The sequence below is a fragment of the Impatiens glandulifera genome, chromosome 4 (assembly GCF_907164915.1).
Source record: "Impatiens glandulifera chromosome 4, dImpGla2.1, whole genome shotgun sequence".
Taxonomy (NCBI): domain Eukaryota; kingdom Viridiplantae; phylum Streptophyta; class Magnoliopsida; order Ericales; family Balsaminaceae; genus Impatiens; species Impatiens glandulifera.
This window is the reverse complement of record NC_061865.1, coordinates 39,955,547-39,980,003: the sequence shown is the minus strand read 5'-3', so window position 1 is coordinate 39,980,003 and position 24,457 is coordinate 39,955,547. Positions and strand designations below refer to the sequence as shown.

General features: G+C 33.5%; 1 protein-coding gene across 1 annotated transcript; it reads left to right on the top strand.

The window, feature by feature from the left end:
* Positions 1–14,209: 14,209 nt before the first annotated feature.
* LOC124933667 lies at positions 14,210–24,244 on the top strand. Its single transcript, XM_047474101.1, has 12 exons — positions 14,210–14,739; positions 16,059–16,285; positions 17,227–17,294; positions 17,825–17,899; positions 18,050–18,387; positions 18,873–18,941; positions 19,026–19,114; positions 20,102–22,042; positions 22,129–22,206; positions 22,810–22,921; positions 23,522–23,572; positions 23,662–24,244. The coding sequence occupies exons 1-12, from the start codon at positions 14,368–14,370 to the stop codon at positions 23,725–23,727; spliced, it is 3,486 nt and encodes a 1,161-aa protein (XP_047330057.1). The 5' UTR covers positions 14,210–14,367; the 3' UTR covers positions 23,728–24,244.
* The last annotated feature ends 213 nt before the right edge of the window (positions 24,245–24,457 follow it).

Sequence of the window (24,457 nt, the reverse complement as noted above, 5' to 3'; positions counted from 1 at the left end):
CATAAACAAATTGAAGAGACAAAGACAATGCATTCTATTATGTTATGGATAACACAACAAAATCAAATGAAAAAGAAGATCAAGAGAGCTTACAAAGGGGCTTCTTTCTTGATCTTAATGGAGATTCTACAACCGAAAGTTCCTAAGAAAAACTTGCGACACAACCTTACAATGGTTGGTGTTTACTTAGGTTTTCTTTAAGATGAATGTAGATGTGGACAGCCTGGGGGCGTGAGAGGTAAAAGGTGTGACTGTTTTTCTTCTATGAGTGTGTTTTTTTGTTTATGTCTTTGGTCAGTTTTTCTGTGTCTTTTTTTCACTTTTTTTCACAGCCTTTGGCCTCCTTTTATACTCATCGTAGTCATTGGAGGTTTGACATAGGGTTGATAGGTTTGTGCTTGCTCAGTTTCGACCCATTTTGACTTTCTTCCTCCTTTTTTATACATGTCATAAATAAGAATAATGATTAATGATAAAAATGGACATTAACTTAATCATTCATATTTTAGATTTTATTTAATAATAATAAAATAAATAACATATTTATAAAATATAATTACCATTTATATTAGTAAATAAAACCTACTAAAATCGTCAATAGTTTATTTTACCATTATAGTCTAAAATATATGTACATTTATTTTTATTTTTTACTTTATTATTATTATTATTAAAATATTATTGGGGAGTGGAAATGAGTACAATATTCAAAAAGTTCGAGAGTCTCGATGAAAAATATAATGGATGCTTCATCAAAACCCTACGAAGTGGTAGAGGCAATGAATACACTTCTAAGGATTTTCACAAGTTTTGTGAAGATGAAGGAGTAAAAAGACAACAAACGGTTAGGTATACTACTCAATAAAATTATGTTACTAAAAGAAAAAAATCAAACGATCGTTGAAAAGGAAAAACAATGATTCACGAGAAAGTTTTACCCAAAACCTTTTAGGCTGAAGCACTATACACCGCCGTTTCCTATCCAATCGATGTCCAACCGTACACATACCAAACAAGACTATGTTTAAAGCATGTGATAGTAAAAAATATATATGTGAACCATCTGAATGTATTCAAAAGCATGTGCTATTCTAAAATTCTGAAAATAAAATGAAGTGAACTGGACGAATCGAGCGAAAGATGTATTTTTATTGACTACAACACCATGAACAAAGGCTATTCTATTTAGCCTAAAAGAATGTGAATTTATTATTAGCCAAGATGTTCAAATTGATAAAAAAAATCTTCGTGGAATTGGGAAGAAAACAAAGTTGAGTGAGAAAAATGACGTTCTAATGAGCACTAACAAAGAAGACAAAAAAATATTAATATATTTCATTAGTGTCAAGTTCACTAGATCCAAACTTAGATTAGCACCATAAAGAAAGTCATAACTCAATTGATCCGACTTCATCAAACTCCTTATCCCCGAATTCAACTACAACAAGATATAAATTAATAGACAATATATATAATACATGCAACTATGGTTCTATTGATCCTAAGAACTTTGATGACTCAATCAAAAAATAATTTTGGAGAAAATTAATATAGGAGAAAATCTATGTGATAACTATGAATCGGATATGGAAGCTCGTTGAGAAATCAACTAACAAAGAAGTCATATGTCCCAAATGGATCTATAAAATCAAGCATGGGGAGACATTTATCTTAGTATCTTGACTAAACACAATCCGGGCTATAACTACATTCACCGTTAGTAAAGGATGGAAATTTTATCAGCTTTATGTCAAGTCATTATTTCTTAATGGCGACTAAAGGAAGAAGTGTATGTAGATCAACCTTAGAGCTTCATTTTCAAAGGAAAAGAAGATACGGCATACAAACTCCAAAACGCATTATACAAACTTGTTGAATAGATTTGGATAGTTGGGCTTTCTTAATGGGCCGACCCAATTCTCTACTTGTTAGGGTTTCTATATTAGGGTTTCAGAGGACCGAGTGTTATATAAACTCGTGTTATAACCCTAGTTTGGTATATCATCTCTGTAAACAATCTTCTCAATAATAATCTCTCTTCTGGGTGGACATAGTCAAGTTCTATCTTGGAGAACCACGTTAAATCTTTGTTTATTTATTGTTTACATCATTCTCATGCATTCCGTTATAACAAACTGGTATCGGAGCCAGATTAAGTCGGTCGTTTGCTGTTCTTCAACTGAGATGGAAATAGTGAACATTAAAATCGACAAGTTCACGGGGAGAAACAGTTTTTGCATATGGCAGATCAAAATGCGGGCTTTGCTGAAACGACAGGGCCTATGGGGGCACTGAAAGTATCATCGAGAGTAAATATAACTACTGAAATGGCCATTATGGAGGAGAAGGCGCATTCAAAAATAATGTTGTGTCTTGCAGACGATGTTATCATCGAGGTTTTAGAGAAGGAGAAAGTCACTGGGTTATGGTTGAAGATGGAGAGTCTTTATATGACGATGTCACTCACCAATAAGTTGCTTCTGAAGCAACGTTTGTTCACTCTGCGAATGCTGAAAGGTATGCAAATTAGAGAACACCTAGATCAATTAAATTTTATTATGTTAGAATTAAGAAATATTGATGTTAAGGTTGAAGATGAAGATGATGCATTAATTTTTGTTAGTATCTTTGCCTCCATCATATAAAATTTTGTCCAGTCTTTCATTGTTGGGAAAGATACAGTAAGTCTAGAAGATGTCAGGTTTGTCCTCCATTCAAGGGATCTACGTCATATGGCATCTGGTACAATTATAGATAGTCAAGCTTCAGGGTTGTTGACCAGCGGAAGTAACGAGCAAGATTAAGAGAAGAAACACGACAAGTCGTTGACTTCAAAGGGTCCTAAGCCGACTAATATTTGCAATTACTATAAAGAGAAAGGACATTGGAAGAATGAATGTCTTTTGAAGAAAAATCCTCATAAATTTAGTTCTGGTTCTGCAGCTATTGCAGAAGATAATATATTATCTGATGATGATATTGCTCTAGTGGAAGATGGTCACACCCATCAAACTGATGTATGAGTTCTTGATTCGGGAGCTTCGTATCATATTTTTCCTCCAAGAGAGTAGTTTGAATCTTATAAACAGGTAGATGATGGTAGAATTTTTATGGCCAATAGTCCTATTTATAAGGCAGTTGGGATTGGCTCAATCAAGATCAGGACACACAATGGTAGATTTTGTACACTAAATGAGGTTAGACATGTTCTACTTATTACTAAGAATTTGATATCTTTGAGTATGCTAGATAGTTAAGAATTTTGGTTCAACAGTGAAAGTGAAGTTCTGAATGTCTACAAGAGTTCTAATGTTATTCTGAAAGGTGTCAAGAATGGAACTCTGTATTTCTTGCAAGGTTCTACTACCTCAGGTTCTATTTTTATTGCATCTTTAGAGACTCACAAGGATGATATGACTAAACTTTGGCATATGAGGTTTGGTCATATGAGTGAAAGGGGATCCAAATTCTAACAAAGGAGGATTTTCTTAGAGGTCACAAGATCACGAGTCTTAAATTATGTGAGCATTGTGTTTTTAGGAAACTACATCGCAACAAGTTTCCAAAGGCAATTCATATGACAAAAGACACACTTGATTATATCCATTCAGATTGTTGGGATCCAACTAGCGTTGAATCTATTGGAGGTCAGAGATACTTATTGACAATTATTGGTGATTTTTCAAGAATGACTTGGTTGTTTGTCATGAAAAATAAGGAGAAGCCTTCAGATACTTCAAAGAATAGAAAACGTTGGTGGAAAATCAAACTGGGAAGAAAATCAAGAGGTTGCGAACTGACAATGGTCTGGAGTTTTGTTCATTTGATTTCAATCAGTTCTGCAAGGATGCAGGGATTGCTCGACATCACACAGTAAGGCATACGCCGCATCAGAACGGTATAGTTGAAAGAAATGAATCAGACATTATTGGAAAGAGCAAGGTACATGCTCTCTAATGTAAAGCTTGATAAAAGTTTTTGGGCAGTAGCGGTGACTATATCATGTTATTTGATAAATTATGGGCCGCGCACATGGATTAACTACAAAACACCTTACAAGGTATGGTCTGGAAAATTTGCTGATTACTCGGGTCTAAATGTTTTTAGTTGCACAGCTTATTATCATGTTAGTGACGGTAAACTAGAGCCAAGAGCGAGGAAAGGAGTATTTGTGGGCTATGGAGATGGTGTAAAATGATACAAAGTATGGTCTCCATCTGAAAAAAATAGTTATTTTGAGTAAAAACGTCATCTTTTATGAGAATTCTATACTTAACTCTATTGAGAAATCTGTAGCAGAAAGAAGTAGTGCTAACAAACAGGTGGAGTTAGAAACTAATCTAAAAAAAGAAAAAGAACCCCACATTGAGGGTCAGCTGCAAGAGTCTAAACAATTAGATTCTCAACCGTCTGAAGTTATTCATGAGAGTATAGTTGAAGGTCGGTTAAGGAGGATTGGAGTTAGACCTCCTCAGAGATACGGTTATGAAGATATGGTTGGTTATGTACTACAAGTTGCTGAGGAGGAAGTGAATACATCTGTACCATCCACTTACAAAGAAGTTGTATTTGGGTTTGAAGTTGCGCAGTGGTTCACAGCAATGGGAGATGAGATGGAATCACTTCACAAAAATCATACTTAGGAGTTAGTCTCATTGCCTATAGGGAGAAAGATTATTACCTGCAAATGGATTTTCAAGAAAAAAGAAGGAATAACAATTGTTGAAGGAGTCAAGTTTAAGGCTCGAGTTGTTGCAAGGGGGTTCAATCAAAAGGAGGGAGTAGACTATATCAAAATTTCTCACCAGTAGTCAAACATACTTCTATTAGGGTATTACTAGCAATAGTGACACATCAGGATTTGGAGCTCGAACAACTTGATGTGAAAACAGTCTTTCTACATGCAGAGCTAGAGGAAGAAATATACACGACTCATCCAGAAGGTTTCCAAGTTCCAGGAAAAGAAGAATATGTTTGCAAGCTGAAGAAGTCTTTATACGGACTTAAACAGTCTCCAAGGAAGTGGTATAAGAGGTTTGACAACTTTATGATGTCTCTTAGCTACAAGAGGAGTGCATATAACGGTTGTGTGTACTACAACAAGTTGAAGGATGACTCATTCATCTACCTAGTTCTGTATGTAGATGACATGTTGGTAGCAGCAAAGAGAAAAACATATGTTCAGAAGCTAAAAGATCTTCTAAATGCTGAGTTTGAGACGAAGGATCTAGGAGAAGCTCGAAAAATTCTATGAATGGAATTCTTAGAGATAGAGGCCAGAATAAACTTTTCTTATCACAGAAATGTTACATTGAGAAGGTGTTGTCAAAGTTTGGGATGTCATCAGCTAAACCTATAGATACACCTTGTGCTGCTAATATTCATCTTACTACTTTGTTTGCTCCTTAGACATATGAGGAGAAAAAAGTATATGACTCGAGTTCCTTATGCTAGTGCAGTAGAGAGTTTGATGTATGCTATGGTTTGTACAAGACCAGATTTGGCACAGGCAGTGAGTGTTGTGAGCAGATTTATGGTACAACCAGGGAAGGAGTATTGACAAACTGTGAAGAGGATATTCAGGTATCTACGGGGAACATTTGATGTTGGTCTCATATATGGAGGTGATACACAATGCCTAATAACTGGTTATTTATATTCTAATTATGCTGGAGATGTTAATAGTAGGAGATCTATGATTGTTTATATATTTACTCTTGGAGAATCGGTTGTTAGTTGGAAAGAAACTATGCAACCTAATATGACTTTGTCTACAACTAAATCAGAGTACATGACATTAACATAAGCTGCTAAAGAGGGAATATGACTGAAATGACTAATTAATGATCTGGGCCTACATCAGGATCAAGCAACTGTCTTCTATGACAGTCTGAGTGTTATATGCTTAGCCAAAGATCAAGTTCATCATGAACAGACTAATCATATTGACGTGCGATGTCATTTCCTAAGAACTGAGAAGAGGATAAATGTGAAAAAGGTAAGAACTGATGACAATCCTGTTGATATGTTCACCAAGCCAGTTCCTCATAGAAAGTTCTAACATTGTTTGGACTTGCTTAACGTTAGAAACTATTAAGTTTCCCTAGGGGAAACCTTAGAAGATAGAGACAAAGAAGATTGAACATCTAGGCATTGACTAATGCATTTGGGCCATCTAGGCATTGACTAATGCATATAGGCCATTTGGGCATTGACTAATGCATCTGGGCACTGACTAATGCATCTGGGCCATCTGGTATTGACGAATACATCTAGGCCATCCGGCACCGGCGTGTGCATTTGGGCCATCCGACACTAGCGAGTACATCTGGGCCATCTAACATCGACGAATGTATTTGGGAGATTTGGGCATTGACTAATGCACCTGGGACATCTGAGAGAATTCAAGTCAAGGTGGAGATTTGTTGAATAAACTTGAATAGTTAGGCTTTCATAATGGGTCGGCCCAATTCTCTATTTGCTAGGGTTTCTGTATTAGGGTTTCAGAGGACCGAGTATTATATAAACTCGTGTTATAACCCTAGTTTGATATATCATCACTGTAAACAATCTTCTCAATAATAATCTCTCTCTTCTAGGTGGACGTAGCCAAGTTCTATCTTGGTGAACCACGTTAAATCTCCGTCTATTTATTGTTTACGTCATTCTCACGCATTCCGTTATAACAAAACTAAAACAAGTTCCCCACGTTTGGTATAGTAAGATCGACAACTACTTCAACCAAACATAATTCGAAAAGAGCAAGAGTGAAACAACGTTTTGTGTCAAAAGACGAGGTTTCGATGTTTTTATACTCACTCTTTATGTTGATGATCTAGTTTTCACTAAAAATAACAAAAAGATGATCAAAGAGTTCAGGAAGATATACTAAGAAGAAGATACCATCAATATCTTTCAAAAGATGTATGCAAAAACGATTTTAAAGAAATTCAACATGTTAGGATGTAATCCCATCTTTACACCAATCATTATGGGGGAGAAATTGAAAAAAGAAGATGGAGGAGAAATAATAGATGACACTCATTACCGTAGCCTCATCATTTTATCCAACAAACGATAGAACATAAATAAATTCAACTTAAGTTTTGTTGATCCGAACAATATGTAACTGACATTCTCACAAAAGCACTTCCAAGAGAAAGATTTTAACAGCTCTGAGTTGAACTTGGAATCTGACAACACATTAAGGGGTGTTAAAATTAATGTGTTGTAACATTTTTCAATTTTTTATACCACAAAAGAGTTTGTTTACTTCCACCGACTTTGAGATAAAGACGCCATAGTTTAGTTTGATTAATAAGACATCTCTTAAGTTTATTTGGAAGTAAAGTGATCTTTATGTATTATGTTTGTTGATTTTATCTTTAGACTTTGGTAGGGCCATTAAAAATGTGGACATAAGACACAATGTTTAGGAAGAGGCACAATGTCTATGACAAGAGGGTGACATATGAAATGTGATTATTTGAGACAATATTTAATGATTTACTTATAAATGTCATTAATATGAGATTAATCACTATTTTGTTTAGAGACTTCAATACGCACATGTGGATGTGCACATGTGGATGTTCAACCAATAGTGGTTCCAATATTGTTCTTTTGTCACACATTTCCTTGGAACTTGATCCCGTGTCTGGAGTAGAAATCCTCAGTAAAAGGAAGAAGTCCTTCAATGAGGATGGAAGGGAATTTGAGAATTTGGAGATTATCATTAGAGATAGCGCCACAATAGACCAACCATGAAAAGTTGTCTCTTTAGATGATGATTGACTTAGGTCTGATTAGTTTGAGATTATTTAAATAACCATAACCCAAATCTATTATATCGTTCTTCCCTCTTTCATCACATTACTCAATTTATTACCTAAAATACTAAAATACCTTTTATTTTAAATTATTGTTTTTTATTTTATCATTATATATTAATACTTTTTAGTTAATTTCACAAAAAAAAAATCCTCACCTCTTCAAAAGCATCACACATTATTATTTTCCAAATAACCAGGTTATTTGGATTTTGGATAACCTCAATTCGAACAACCCCTTAATTAATAGTTATTTATGATTTTTTTAGCTAAAAACCTAAGCGTTTCTTCTAATCTCGTGACCTAAAAAAACTTATGAATGATATTTTTAAGAAATTTTACAAGTTCGTTTAGATATTTCATTTAATTAAATCATAAATTATATCTATATCAAATCATTATCATTTTTACCGTAAATCACTTATTTCATTAATTAAACTAGCCCGGATTCCGTGCATTTGTATGTATAACAATATATATATATATAATATTATTTATCTATAATTATTTTAGATAAAATTAATATTAATCAAATCTAATTAATATTAATCAAATCTAATTAATTTAAAATTAGTTTTAGTTTCAAAAAATAAGTTTAATCTTAAACTTAATATTAACATATATTTTATCCTTTCGGCACCCACTTAATCCCTCAATTGACCCTTATCTTGTGACTTACTATTTTTCATGCATTTTTTATCCCCTCGACAAATCTCCACCAATCTTAGTCGACCTCAATTGATGACGGACCTCTTATATCTCGTCATACTCAACCACTAACCCTCCAATTGACCATTATCTTGTGACTCACACTTTTACATATGCCTCTTTATCCCATCGGCAAACCACCCACCAATCTTAGTCGACCTCAATTGATGACACACCTCTTATATCTCGTCAAACTCAACCACTAACCCTCTAATTGACTATCATCTTATGACTCACACTTTTTCGTATGCCTCTCTATCCCCTCGGCAAACCACTCACTAACACCAATCTTGTGACTCACATTTTTTAATATGCCTTATTCTACAATAAACCACTCATCAATCTTAGTCAACCTCATTTTTACTCTCACTTCAACAGATCAACAACCAATCCCAATTGATCATAGACCTCTTTTCCAACATCAAGCCAATCACTAACCACCACTCGACATTCATGTCGTGACCTCACACTTTCAAATACTCGTCAAACCAACCACTAATTTCAACATCACACTCGACAAACCATCCACCACCCGACATTCATCTCGTGACCTCACACTTTCAAATACTCGTCAAACCAACCACTAATTCTGATATCACACTCGACAAACCATCTACCACTCAACATCCATCTCGTGACCTCACACTTTCAAATGCTCGTCATACCAACCACTAATTCCGACATCACACTCGACAAACCACCTACCACCCAACCTCCATCTCGTGACCTCACACTTTTAAATGCTCGTCATACCAACCACTAATTCTGACCTCACACTCGACAACCCACCACTCGACCTCTATCTCGTTACCTCAAACTTTCAAATGCTCATCAAACCAACCCTAATTTCGACCTCACACTTTCAGATGTCTATCATTTGCTTAAAAGTTGCGCCACCATACATTCTTGAAAATATAGATTTGAAAAAGTTGTGCCACCATACATTCTTGAAAATATAAATTTGAATTTTTTAGGATTCAAATACTGGTCTTAAGTATGAAATGTGAACACTTAAACCGCTAGACCACTTATGATTGTTGAAATAATTTTATTATTTTGTGTATTTATATATATTTTGTATTTAATATTTATTACCAATTATTTAATTTTTATATTAACATAAAAAATATTTACAGTCATAAAGAAAATATTATATATATATATATGATGAGAGAAAAAATGTATGATAAAAGATAAAATGTATTTATATAAAATTAATGATGAAAAATAATATAATATATATAAGATAATAAATAAATATAAAATTATGAATGTAAGTGTATTTATAAAAAAAAAAAACTGTTTATATATATATATATATATATATATATATATATATATATATATATATATATATATATATATATATATAAATTATGATGGTATGTGCATTTAAAAAAATATATTTGTTTATACTTTAAATTAATATTAATATGAATAATTTTTTAGATGATTGGATCCTTTTTCTAATATGATATAATTCTATCAAGAAATTTTACACTCCAACTTATTTTTAAAGTTATATAATTTTATTAAAGTAATAAAAATTTTATTATTAAGAAGAATAAAACAAGATAAAATAAACAACAGGGCATATAAAATATGAACATGACCGAAGTCTGAGTTAGCTCAACATATGAACGTAACCGAAGTAAAAGCTAACTCGACACTAATACCCCAATGTGGAGATTGTTGGGTTTTTGGTTAATATTTATTAGAGTTCATATATTATAATTGGACTTTAAGCTTTTATTGGGTTTATGAGTACTAGTTTAGTCTTTTGACTTTTAATGTATTCCTATAAATAGAGACATTGTAACCTAGGGTTACTTGGATCATTATTCAATGGAAAATCAATAGAATAGACGACTCCTCGAGGATGTAAGCATTATTGGTCGAACCTCATTATATCTTGTGTTCCTTATTATTTTTTACCACTTTATCTTTATATCTTTTTTATCGTGTGTTTAGATTAAATCTTTTCTCAAAGAAATGACTCGAGAGAACAAGCCTCATACCACAAAAATTTTCTAAACGAGTTATAAAAGGAGAATGTAAATGGAGAATGTTTGAGATAGTTACATCCCATTTGAATAGTCAAGATCCGTAGAGTTAGAGTACACAATATGGTTGAGGATGCTTCGACGCACAAAATGATCCTTGGAGTTGTAGGTAACAATTGAAGATGATACCAAGTAGTTTGAGATGACAATCAAGAAATTATCTAGATTGCATGTAGATAGTCAGATGGTTGGTGGGATTTGTTGATGGGAGATCTAATGAGGGGTGGTTGCAAGCTTTCTAAAGTTGTTCGATTGAGAGTCTAAGAAGATGAAATTACATGTGTTCTTACATTGTCCATTTGCTCGGGCAATTTGGTTTGAATCACTATGAAATCTCAAGTTTTATAATAACCTCATCTCTAGGCTTAACCAAACCTTCAATCAAATAAAAAACATACAACATTGTTACCAAACTCTACTACATTGCAATCACTATCTTTGTCATTTGGGAATCAAAGTTGCAATCACTATCTTTGTCAAATCGATTTCTTGCTCCCCAATTAGGCATTTCTATCAACTTTGAAAAGCTCATAACCACCCCTCATTTGACCTCCCACTAACAACCATCTCAGTTTGTCTAGCTACATGCAATCTTGATAGTCTCTCGTTTGTGGTCTTGGATCGTCAACTATAGAGACTACTTTGCATCATCTACAATTGTCAACTTTATGGTACTGTTTTGCATATTGAAGCATAATTGGCCAAATTGTGTCACTCTAACGCTGTCGGAGGCTTTGACTTCTCAAATGAGATGTAACTACCTCAAATCTTCTTCATCTATAATACATGGTATAATAACATTGTTTTTGTTTTTAGCACACAAAGTAATAGTCTTTTACTTTTTTTTTATCATTGATTATTTTAGTGATAAATGCTTTTAATAATTTTATTATTATATTATTTTAATAAATTTTTTTAAAATTATCCTATTAATGTTTAGGGAGATAGTACAGAGCGGTAAATTTAGGCGAAAAAACGTAGGGAATGACCTGACACTGGTTACGTGTCAATTTTAATCAGATTTCGTGTTCATTTATCCGTTAGTTTTTCTCTCTCCTCAACCCGGTTATCTCTTCCCGTCTCTTTCTCCCTACTCACACAAAGTCATAGCTCAAACCCACAAACTCACTGAAAATCATTTTCGATTCATTTTTCGTTAATTCGTTCTCGCACCTCGTCGTTTATCCTTTCTTTTTGACTTCCGATTTTGACCTAATGAAAATATTCATCCACAGATTTTGTCGCTTCTATGTCTTCCGGCGCCGACCGATCAAAAAGGTAAACTTTTATTTTGTAGATCTATTGTTTTTGTGTGGATTTTCTGTATAGATTCTTTATTTTTTTCGTTTTGTGTATATTTGAAAGGTTTATTGAATGTATTGATAATCTAAAATGATTGATGGTAAAGATTTACTAGGGCATTAGTGTTGATATGTTTGAGAAAATGAGACTCCTTGATTTTGATGTATTGATTGAAAACTATTGTATAAACTTCACTTTAAACTTTGGATAATAGATGAGATTGTAATTTAATTTTTCTTCAATCTTTATTAACTTGTTTCAGAAAAGATCACAATAAATTACAATAATCATTAATTAAATTAATCAAATCTGGTGAAAAAAAAACAAAGAATCTTGTGATCCTGACAAATAATTCATGATTTGTTTTCTTTTCACCAGATTTGATTAATGATTATTGTAATTTCTTATGATCTTTTCTGAAACAAGTTAGTAGTATTGAAGAAAAATTAAATTACAGTCTTATCTAAAATCCAATGTTTAAGGTGATGTTTATACAATAGTTTTCAATCAATACATCAAAAATGAAGGAGTATCATCTTCTCAAACATATCAACACTAATGCCCTCTAATGACAACGGATAAATCCTTATAGTGAATCACTTCAGATTATCAATACATTCGATACACCTTTCAAATCTATACAAAACAAAGAAACAACAAATGATTTATATAGAAAATCCACACAAAAACAATAGATCTACAAAATAAAAGTTTACCTTTTTGATCGGCCGGTGCCAGAAGACATAGAAGCGGCAGGATCGGTAGATGAAGATTTTCGTTAGGTCGAAAGCGGAAGTCAGAAAGATAAGATAAACGACGGAGATGCGAGAACGAACGGACGAAGAATGAATCGAAAATGATTTTCAGTGAGTTTGTGGGTTTGAGCTATGACTTTGTGTGAGCAGAGAGAAAGAGACGGGGAGGGATAACTGGGTTGAGGAGAGAGAAAGACTAACGGAAGAATGAAGACAGAATCTGATTAAAATTAACACGTAACCAATGTCATGTCAATTCCTACGTTTTTCTGCCCAAATTTACCGCTCTATATCATTTCCCTAAATTTATTTCCTTGAATTAACTCAGAGTTCTTTATTTCTTCGATAGTTGTTTCACCTAAAATTTAGTTCATTTGATTCTACATTTTCGTTGTTTTTTTAGCCACACTATTATCCCGTCGTTAGATGAATTACAACACCCCACGAGTAATATCTCATTTCTTTTTAGTTGTTGTTTCAACACACTATCATCCCATTATTGAATTATTTACTCTAGTGAATTTATCATACTTGAAGAACATATATAACATAAGAATTTTAAATATTTTCTTGAAGCTCAAGCTGGTCAAATTCTTTTATATCTTGAATTTTAAAGAGATGTTATCAATTTTTATTTTTTATCTTATTATTCATAATTTTTTAGTAATAATACTTAAATTTTATTTAAATTATTATAGAAAATGACATTTGATTTTATTTTTATAATATTGAATATAATTTTTGTAATCATTTAAGTCAGATAAGATTTGTTTCTTTTATAAAATAAAATTACATCAAACAAGCTCCAATTGACAAAATGAATTAACATTTGATGTACAAGTTCCTTATACAAATATTCCAATCTAATAAAATTCTAAATATGTGATTACATATATATTATGTTAAGCTTAATCTTATCTGAATATCATTCATGTTATTAGAGTTTTTTTTTTTTTTTTTTAAAATTCTAACTAAAAAATATTTTATTATTTTTTCAAAATATTACTTAATTTATTAATTAAAATATTTTTTTTTTAAAAAATAATTTTATTTTGATACTATATATTAATACCTTTTAAATTTTTATAAAAAAAAAATACATACCTTCTCAAAATAACCTATCACCCAATATTCTTAATAAACCAACCTCAATATTTTATTTGATATTAGGTTATATATATATATATATATTTTTTTTTTTTAAAAATAATCCTTGATTTTATAATAATTATTTCATTTAGCAAATCATTTAAATTGTTAATATAATTAGTAAATTATTTTTATTTACTTTATTTTAATATTAAATATAAAAAATATTTCAACAATTTATTTTTATCAAATAAATATTCATAAACAAATTTTCCAAATAATCTCAATTTTCATGTTAACAAGAGCTCCATCTAGCCCAATTTAAAAAATTAAAATATAACCCCATCTTTGTCCACTCTTCCATGTATTATCCTATTTTTTATGATTGTTTTTTTTGTTAAATTCTTTTTATATCAAATATAAGATTAGCAAAATAAATAAAAAGAAAAGAAAAAGAAACCCAAATATTAGAATCCTCCGTCCTCATCCCTGGTATCTTCTCCAGGTTCGGTTTCCTCTCGATCTCTTACATTCACCTCACCAATAAACGCCACCGGAGGAATAATTTCAAAGTTGAATACCAATCCTATTATCAACTTTCACCAATCGTGTAACAACGCTATGTATGGTGGTCAAGGCAAGCTAGGCCGCGGCGGCGGCGGTAGAGGGGGCGCCGGAAAGCGACACAGCCTTCCTTCCAGTTTCCCTCCGCCACCTATCAACCGTCAATCCCTAGGTTCTTCTGGCCGTTTACCCATCGGAGGAGCCTCTGCTTCCCGCAACCGAGGTGTTTCCGCCGCTGGTGCCAATGCAACAACTTGCCCTTCTTCAACAACCGAGGAGACATTCAGTTTAGTAACTGGAAATGCTCTAAATTTCGCCATGATTATCAGAATGGTGCCAGACCTAGTCGAAGAGATCAAACGCGTTGAAGACCAAGGGGGAACGGCAAGGATTAAATTTGATTCAAATGCCAAGAATCCTTCTGAAAATGTAAGTGTCACGGGGCTTTTGGGTATTGATTGAAGGTTATCCTAGTCTTGTTCTTCATCTTTATGAGATTAGATGTATAATCAGTACATGGAATTTTAAAATCAAATTGACCCATGCTTTGGTGTAGATTAGAAGGGTAAACATGTTTAATAAATAACCAGAAAATGGGGGTTTATAATTTATCTGAAGCTTATCTCAAAGCCTTTATATGTGCTGCCTGTCCAAAATTATGTCATAATATGCAGTTGTAAACTTAGAATTTCACAAAGTTAGAAAAGAATAGTTACAGTCTTAATGCCAAGAAAGTCAGAAGGTTCCAAGATTTATGATTCACGTGATAGGGCTAGTATGCAGAAATATGGGGATTCAGTGCATAGAAATGCAGAAACTTGAGTTAGCATGATAAATCTACAATTTCAAATTGTTAAGAACTTGATTATAGCTTTGAGATTTGTGAGAGCTGAGAAAGAATATTTCTAGTCATAAAGTTTGTCAGAAGTCTAATGCTGTATGATTTTGACAATAACAACTATCAGCTGAGGCCTCTGCAATTTAGGGATATACAAAAAGTTCTGAATTAGCATGATGGATCTAGCATGCAGGAGCCCTCGGTTGAATATTTTACAGCAGTTCTTTCTCACATGCCTTTATGACCATTGAATGTGTCTGAAGTTAGATTTAATTTGGATCAAGAAAAGGGTTTGATGCTGCTTTCGGCGATCAAAAATTGTAATATCTACTGCCTTCAGTTTGTACGGTTGCTTACCAAGTTAAACATAACTTTCATCATTCAAAAGGCATGCATTATTGAACATTAGTCTGGTTTAGATTTTTACTGCTAGAGTTACATAAGAGATGAAATACTAAATTTTAAGTTAATTAATTACATTAAACTGAAGTTCACTCAAATCCCGCTTTAAATTGAGTTGTGCAAGAAGCACTCTTCTCCCAATGTTGTATATTCACATTGAAGATTTTTTTTAAGGTAGCGATACAATATGAGCAGTTTAGGCGTCTAGTAATACATTTATGAGTTGTTCTTACTTAATCTAACGAGCATTGAACCATAAAGACCAATAATACTTTCTTTGTGCTGAATCTTTTTTCTGGGACAAAGACATCTATTGAGCATGTTAGATTCGATTCTTATCCTACCTATGGGGAAAAACTTCAATTAGCTAGTTCATAATGATCTGTTTAAGATTTCCCCTTATGAAAAGAAGCTTTCTACTAGAGGAGTGGTAATTTTCATTACTTTAATCCTTCATTTGGTGGTTGAACTTAGTTTAAAATATAGTGTTCAATGTCTATGACACCAGGTTATTGAAGTGGGTGGTAAGGTCTACAGATTTACATGGTCACATGAAACAGGAGACCTCTGTGACATATATGAAGAGCGCCAGAGTGGGGAAGATGGAAATGGTTTGCTGATTGAATCAGGATGTGCCTGGCGCAAGGTGGATTTACAACGTACACTGGATGAATCAGCAAAAAACCATGTTAAAATGCGCTCAGCGGAAGCTGATCGCAAGCACAGTTCTCGGAAGTATGTCATTGAGTTATTCCATTTTATTCCTTTTATTTTACTAGGTGATGTGTTTACTTAAGTCCTCTAGGGTTAGGGTGTAGGTATTTGCATATCTCAAATGTTCTGGCATGGGATAATATTTGTATATTAGAATCAAGTTTCTTTGCTTTCCACTTCCTTATTCTGTAGTATGCATTCAAATGGAGTTGTGCAGGAAATGACTATAATATCCTTAACATGCTATTTATTGTTTCTTTGCACGTATGGGGTGACATTATTGCCTTCCATTAAAAAATCCTGGTAGTGTCTAAGACATGTATGGTAATGGAATATTGACATGTAGCCTTTTTCTCTTTGTACTTCTCCAATGGTCTTGCATTTAGAGGCTGAAGGATAGCTAAAAGTCATCAAGTATTGATGCATTTATTGACATACCTAGTTGTGCAACGGGCAAATGCTAGTAATATTGCTGCTATGTCACATATGTTCGTTCTGTCTATGGATTAGGAGAATAGATCGAAAAGGTTAGGTGTTTAGTGTGTTAAAACTCGTCTAACATTTTCATTGCCTTTGTTTCTGTTTGCTTGAGTTCTGAGGAGATACTGTTTTTTTTTTTCTTTTCTTTTTCTTTTTTTCTTTTTTGACTTGTTTGTACATGAATTTTATCTTTCTATGTGACAGAAATCTTTTTTCAAGGGACATGGGACTTCGTGAGAAGGGGATATTGCATGAATCTTTTTTTTTTATGCTTAATCATGTATAATTTATTTTGTTCAGTTAATATGATACAGAAGAAAATGGTAACATGAGATTTATTTTTTACCATATGGGCTTCCATTGGTGTCCTTGTTGAGAGTGTGCTGGAAGGCTTAATTGTGTACAATTATTGATATCGAAGTTCTTTGATTCTAGTGATATATGCTTACTCTCTTCTTCTTTTTTCTTTATTAAAATCGCAGAGCAATTATTTTAGACCATGCAAATCCATCCACGAGGGATCAAATGAAAGCGGTTGCTGCTGCAGAAAGTAATCTCATATTTGTATTGTGCTCTATTTGAAACTTAATATTCCAAATATGGTTTCTTGCTACTGTTCCACTTAGAAGCTAGGTTCTTATTTGTAATGCAAGGTGTATGGACCTGAAACTCACTGATGTATTTTAAGTGATGAAGGGTGTTACTAATGGGTTTTTTCCAATCATCTATGGACATTTTCCATAGATACAGCTCTCAAATTTGTTATTTTAGAGCCATTTGTTTAGAAGGTAATATTAGAAAAGAAAAGACCTTTTTTTTTAACTTGTACCATAGATTTTCTTCTAAATGCTTAGGCCTACTTTTTAAATTTTGTTTAGTAATTGAAAATGTTTTGGGAGTCTTTAACTTTAAACAAATAAGTTTTAAAAATGTGATCAAGAAGTGTTAGTAAACAAATCTTCATAGTTCTTACAGAGATTTGGATATTAATATTGAAAGAAAGAACAACAAACAATAAAAGCAGATTGCTGTTTGTTAGTTGAAACAAATAATTCTTGACATTCCTTTCATGATTCCCAGCTAATCCATGGCGAAAAGGTTTCAATCAAAAGAAGGAGCCTGACTTCAAAAAGAGAAAAGTGGAGTTTCCAGCAGGTAATTGGTTTTTGTAGCCGATAAGTGATTTCCCACTATTCTTGGATAAATTTAGTAGATGTGCTGCTATAATCCTGTCATTTTACATGTTTATGCGGAACAATATTTTATCCATCCTTATTTTCTCCATTACTTCTGCACCACCTGCAGCCGGAGGCCCTCCTAAAGCTGCTAATAAGATAATGTTATCATCAACCACACCTGCAAAAAGCAGGCCTTCAGTTTCTCCTCTACCATCTCCACCTGAGCACTCTATTATACCAGGATCTCCATTTGGACTTGGGAATCTTGCCAAGCATTCAACTACAGGTCAAGTTACAACTGAAGAGACTGCTCTCAGCTTAGAGAAAGAACTGCCCAACAGGGCCACAAGTGCGGTAATACTGGAAAAATCAGGACCTAAAAGACATTTGTCAGCTAAACCAACAGATTTGCAGAGTATGCTGATTTCCATCCTTAGTGATAATCCCAAGGGAATGAGTCTAAAAGTATGTGGACGCTTTAACCTTGTTTGTCTACAGATTTTTTCATTGTTACTGTCTTATAACACAAGTAATTTTACAAAACACACCGTTGTCATGAACTGACTCATTTTGCCTTATCCAACGAACGCCCTTTGAAGATGTAACAGTAGTAGTATAAGAGTCGTATGATAATTGATAGAGTAAGGTAGTAGCTTATAAATAATAGAGTATGTATTATTTAGAGTTATGAATGAAATAGTATTGAATTTGGTTTATCACTTCTAATGGATTAGGCCATTATTTTATTATCTATATTTATTCTATAAATCTTAGATCTCTAGGCTGGTACGTTTTGGAAGACTCTAAATGCTTGAAGTTAGTTTCTTATTTCTGACTGCAATCCTTGTTTTCTTGTGGGCTAATCAAATAATCAACTTTTATTTGTTTGCTATTAATCTTCATAATATAGCTTTGTTTCCTTTTTTTACATTCTCACTTCATGGGATCAGGCTTTGGAGAAAGCTGTTGGAGAATCAATGCCCAACTATGCGAGAAAGATTGAGCCCATAATCAGAAAAGTATGTGTGTCAAAACTGGAAACATCTTTTTTTTTGCTGAAGGATTTGATTATCTGACAGTTCTGTTTTGTGTTTGAGCATTAGATTGCAAATTTTGAAGCTCCAGGTAAATATATCTTGAAACCAGAGGTGGAATTGGGAAGTGGCAAGAAACCTGCGTCAGGAATTGGAAGGTATCTGTCAGTAGTATGCTTTTGAGAATGTTATCTTATTTTCTTGTGATTCATAATTAGTAATACGCTGATTCCAATTTATATAACACATGTTTTTCTCTATTGTCCCATTTCTAAGTGACAAAGGCCATTTATACCAATTAAATCAACATTTTCTTCCTATATTTTTTAATCGACATTTATTACCTACCCTTAAAACTTACTATCCCATTAAGAAAAGTAAAGGCATCTTGGTGCATGTTATTGCTAGTTACTCTTAGCACCCATGCATATTATTTGTGCCATATGCATTTGGAAACACCTCTAAATCTGAGAAACGAATAAATAATACGGGTCTGAATCCATATGTTTGGTATGAAAAATGTGACGAGATGAGATACATTTTGAAACAATTTTTTTAGTTGGATTTATGATCCAATATTGTTTGTAATGAAAAATTTAGTTTTGTGCGAAGGCTCGGCAATCCGCTGCGCTTGATTTTTTTATTCAAAGTGTTTTTGGATATGGACCCGGAAGATGCAGAAACAATTACTTACCGAACATAATCCGATCCAAATACGTTTCTTAGATACAATTATTTTGTATCCCATGTGTTTCTAATCTTCTGGTACTTGAAAAGGTACCATAATCAATTCTATTGAGTCGGAGAAAGCCTATATTGCCCTCTTAATCTGTATTTTCTCATATAATATCTCCCCTAAATTCAATTTGGACATATTTAAGCCCCGCAATTTGCAGTTTTAGGTAACTTAACTGTTTATGAATTTAATTTTATCATTAGTTAAAATTATTTCTAATAAAGAAAGGCCAACATGTTATGCTTCTTTAAAACTACATTCCATTCTGTCATCATGTTTCTATTCTTAACCTCTCAAAATGTCGAAATGTGTTTTAATTTGATATTTGAAAAATGTAAAATGAATTTGGATTCTGGTGATTTTCTTGTCAACCACTCTCTACTAAACTCACGATGCTTGTCATTTGAAGCTCCCCTGATGATGCCTCTCACCAGACACCACCCTCTGAGGATAACTTTGATTGCATACCTGCTGCTAAAATAGATTCTACCCAGAAAACCAGCTTGCAAGAGACGGAGAAGCAGGTTAAGCTGAATGCAGATGAAGTAATCCCCACACTTGGTCTAGATGACTACTCTTTTGACATTTTTGGTGACAAAAAGAACTCCGATAATAGTGTAAAGGAAGCGGGTAGCTCTAGTGACAGTGGAAGTGACAGCGACAGTGACAGCAAAAGTGAGACTAGCGATACTGGAAGTGAAAGTGGCAGCCATAGCAAAGGTAGAAGTAAAAGTAAAAGTCCAGTGGGAAGTGGAAGTAGCAGTGATAGTGAAAGTGATGACAGTAAAGAAGGATCAGATGAGGATGTGGATATAATGACTAGTGAAGATGACCAAGAGACAAAGCAAAAATTACAGGCTTCTAGTTCACCTATTATATGGGAGGATTCAGGTACTGTAGCTGCAGAAAATGGGATTGCTGCTGATATACAAGATGGTGGTTCTGATCTAGTGGATATCGAGAATGATACTCCTGACAATGATAATATGGAAATGACTTTTCCTGCTAACTCTGATGTTAACAAAGAATCTGAAAAATATATGGAACTTCATGAGAGCCCAATGAGTTTGGTGAAGCAGCCTAGTCCGGGACAAATTGCCAAGGATAGCATAAAACACAGAGAGGCTGACCGCTATACGAAATTACCAAAAGGCAAACATAAAAGGTCTTCTGAGACAAATAACACTTTTGAGAAACCCGAAAATGCTAAAAGGCCAAAAACTGGAGGCCCCGAGGCTAGGAATTCCCTATCCATGGAGAGTCCTCAAAATCAATCTATCAATAATAGCCAGTCGGCTCAACTTCTAAGAACCTATGGAGATGGTCCCAGTGATTCCGACTTTCAAAAGAACCATAATGAACAGATCCCTGGCCGAAAACCTATTGCATCCAATTCGCGGTTGAAAGGTTATGATACAGTTGAAAGACCAAATATGCACGGTGATGGATTTGGGAATAATAGCATGGATTATACTGAAAGGAATACTAACGCGCATGGAGTTCTCCCCTTTAAGAAAAATATATTTCTAAGAGGACAGGATGAAATGCATCATATTAATGAGAAAAAGATGTTGAGAAATCCCATTGAAGATAAATGCCAAATGCCACCGGACACTCATTACCAGAAATATGGTGAACAGGTTGGCAAAGTCAAGGAATCTGCACAAGTCTCAAAACCATTAACGAGTTTTTCTCTGAAAGACAATGAAAGGACTGATACAGACAGGTATCCTTTCGCGATACAGGGAAGAGGGAGAACACTACAAAGGGAGCTCTCTGAACTCGAGTTGGGTGAATTTCGTGAACCATTGTTGGAGGTTACACCTGGGGTGGAAAAACAAATAGAACAAAATAATCCCCTAAAACAGTCAGTGGACAGGTCAATTACTGATCCAAACAAAGGGAAACCCGATGGAAGAAGATTTTTAGACCAAGGAAAGAAGTCAATTCCAATTCTTAACAACCAAGAGAGCCTGGTCAAGAAAAAGATGCCTGGGAATCACACCGACTCACCAAAACTTGGAAAATCTCAACAACCAGATATGATTGTTAAGCCAAGAAACAATGAGGTTGGAGGAAGCCATGACTTCAGTGTGGGAGGTGGAGACATTAACATCAAATTAGCACCTAAAAATGCAGAGCTATCTCATTCGTTGAAGAATGGGAGAAAACTAAAGTCTAACTTGTTGACAGACGTAAATGGTCAACAGAAGGATACTTCTTTAACAGAGAGTACAGAGGGGGCTGGTCTAAAGAGAAGGGAATCTTCTTCAGACGAGAATAGTTGTTCTTATTCTAAATATGAGAAGGCAGCTCCAGAACTCAAGGGACCAATTAAAGATTTCTCTCAGTAAGTAATCACATTTTTTTTTTCTGAATTAGTGAGGTTTACCAAATGTTCATCTTTTTCTGTTTATTTTATTTTATGGACGTTAGGTACCAAGAATATGTGCAAGAGTACCAAGCCAAGTACGATAGCTACTGCTCTTTGAACAAGACTTTAGAGGGCTACAGGTGCGCTCTTTCTACATTTGACCATATATTTTATACACTATTTGTTCTGGCTATGTTTGGGTTTCTATTGGGATGTTTTTTTGTTACCATTTTTTTTCATGTTGACTATGAACAAAATTTTATAAAGTGTTGGTTTGCCAAAAATCATAATGATCCAAAATATTATCTGATAATGTTCAAGAAACAAATCTCTATTCCAAATGAAGAAAAAAGTTACACATAATTTGGATCAAGATCTAAAATAAAATATTATAGTGATCCAAAAACATTCTTGTAACAAACGAAAAAAATTAACTTTCAGTTTTAATTTTGTCAATGAGATCTTAATTTTGAAAAAAAAATACTATTTTCCAAATAGGCTAATCACAGTAAAAGTGAAAAGAGAATCAAACCCTGCTACAGAAAGCACCTATTAAAGAAGAGGGCCTTGATTAAAGGAATCATACACGACTTATTCCAGACATATTCTTTCTCATGCTTCTAAGACTCAACTCATCACTAAGTAGGAGAGTTCTAAGGCAGGACTATTCAAAAGTTCATATTACATAATCAGACTTTGTTTGTACGTTTTAGATGGTATATTGATATTTGATTTGCATGCAGGAATGAATTTCACAAGCTTGGCAGGGAGCTTGAAAGTGCCAAAGGAAAAGATATGGAGCGTTATTATATTATTTTGGGGAAACTGAATGAATCCTACCGTCAGTGTGGCCCGGTATGCATTTCTATTTGTTTTTCTTGCTAGCTATTTTATTGCATGTATATCATGACAAATAATAATTCAACTCAGCTGACAATAACTGCTGTTAGATCTAATAAGCTAGAAGAAACTGCTGCTAGGGATTCTTGTTTATTCATTTGGCAATGTGTTTGAAGAGTTTAAACATTGAGATTCATCTTAATTGTTTGGAGGACTTATAATATTGAAAGATGCAACACTATATATACTTCCCTTCCCCTTCATGGTCAACTACCCAAGTGGGGTTTGTAATACTCTTATTCATTTAGTTTGCTTCAGCTCTTTTTTTTTGTGAAAGGATGTACAAGAAATATTGTTAGATGAAAAATGAATAATTTAGGTCAGATGGCAAACATATCCTTAATATTTTAATACTGTTGAAGTGTTATAAATAATAAAAATAATGGCATTTTGATGGATGATTTGAATGAGTTCATGGGGGGAAATGATCGATAATGTTAGAAATTCAAATAAAAACCATTTAACAAGCCCTTGTATTTGTGTTGAAGAGACCACATTCCTTGTAGAAAAGGGGGGAATTTATAGTCCATCTTAAAAGTTCTTTCATTTGTGCAGAGACATAAGCGGCTGAAGAAGATATTCATCGTCTTACATGAAGAGTTAAAGGTTAATAATCTAGACTATATTGTTATTTGCCTTTTACTTTTATTCTTCTTTTTCTGAAAGACTGTATACACTGTGTTAATTATTTGCAGAATCTGAAGCAGATGATTAAAGAATATGCCACATCCTTCGCAAACGAATCCATTTCCAAATCCTAAAATCTTTTACAATGGTTACAAACCTGCATTAAAGTAGTTTTGGAGTATAGAATATTTTTGTAAATGTATAGAAAGCGAAGATGTTTCTTGAAGCTTCAGGATGATGGTCTTAACAAGAACCAGAGTTCTCGTGGGTGGGTTATTTTACATGCTGAGGAGGTTTGTCAGGAAATTTGCTATGAAATTATGTATAATCAAGGAAGTTTACAAAATTAGGTAGGGTTTGATGATGGAAGATTTTTCATTCTGGTGGAGACAAGAATTTAAGATAGAATGACCCAAATTTTTTTGTAGGAGAATAATAAGAATGTTGGTCTGTTTCAATTTTTTATTTGTGTTTTCATTCTAGTTTCATCATCTGATTTATTGTTATTATTTTTTATCACATTGAGGGGATTCTCAAAGTCTTTCTTGGAGAAGATGTATCTATGTAAAAACATCACTGAGTACTCAAGATTTGTACATGATTGCCTATTCTGTTTGAAATTAATGTCTTGTTTGGATGATAAATTCATGACAATGGTTCAATATTTCCCATTGGCATAACATATTTCTTTCTTCTCTTTTATTTTTCTAGCATAAATACTTGAAGTTACTGTGAATAACATGAGTCTCATAGATCCTTTGTAAATACCTTCATTGCATAGAATAGTTAAAATTGTAAAATATTTCTCATAAATCCTCAAGGCTCAGAGAATGTTTTTTGTTAAAAGAAACTATTTTTCATATA

What these genes read in the sequence shown, in the direction of transcription:
- LOC124933667 (XM_047474101.1), top strand. Translation starts at nt 14,368, where the DNA reads ATGTATGGTGGTCAAGGCAAGCTAGGCCGCGGCGGCGGCGGTAGAGGG. An exon ending in CGCAAGCACAGTTCTCGGAA is followed by an intron (nt 16,286 to 17,226) that starts GTATGTCATTGA and finishes TTAAAATCGCAG; the next exon opens with AGCAATTATTTTAGACCATG. An exon ending in AAGACTTTAGAGGGCTACAG is followed by an intron (nt 22,207 to 22,809) that starts GTGCGCTCTTTC and finishes ATTTGCATGCAG; the next exon opens with GAATGAATTTCACAAGCTTG.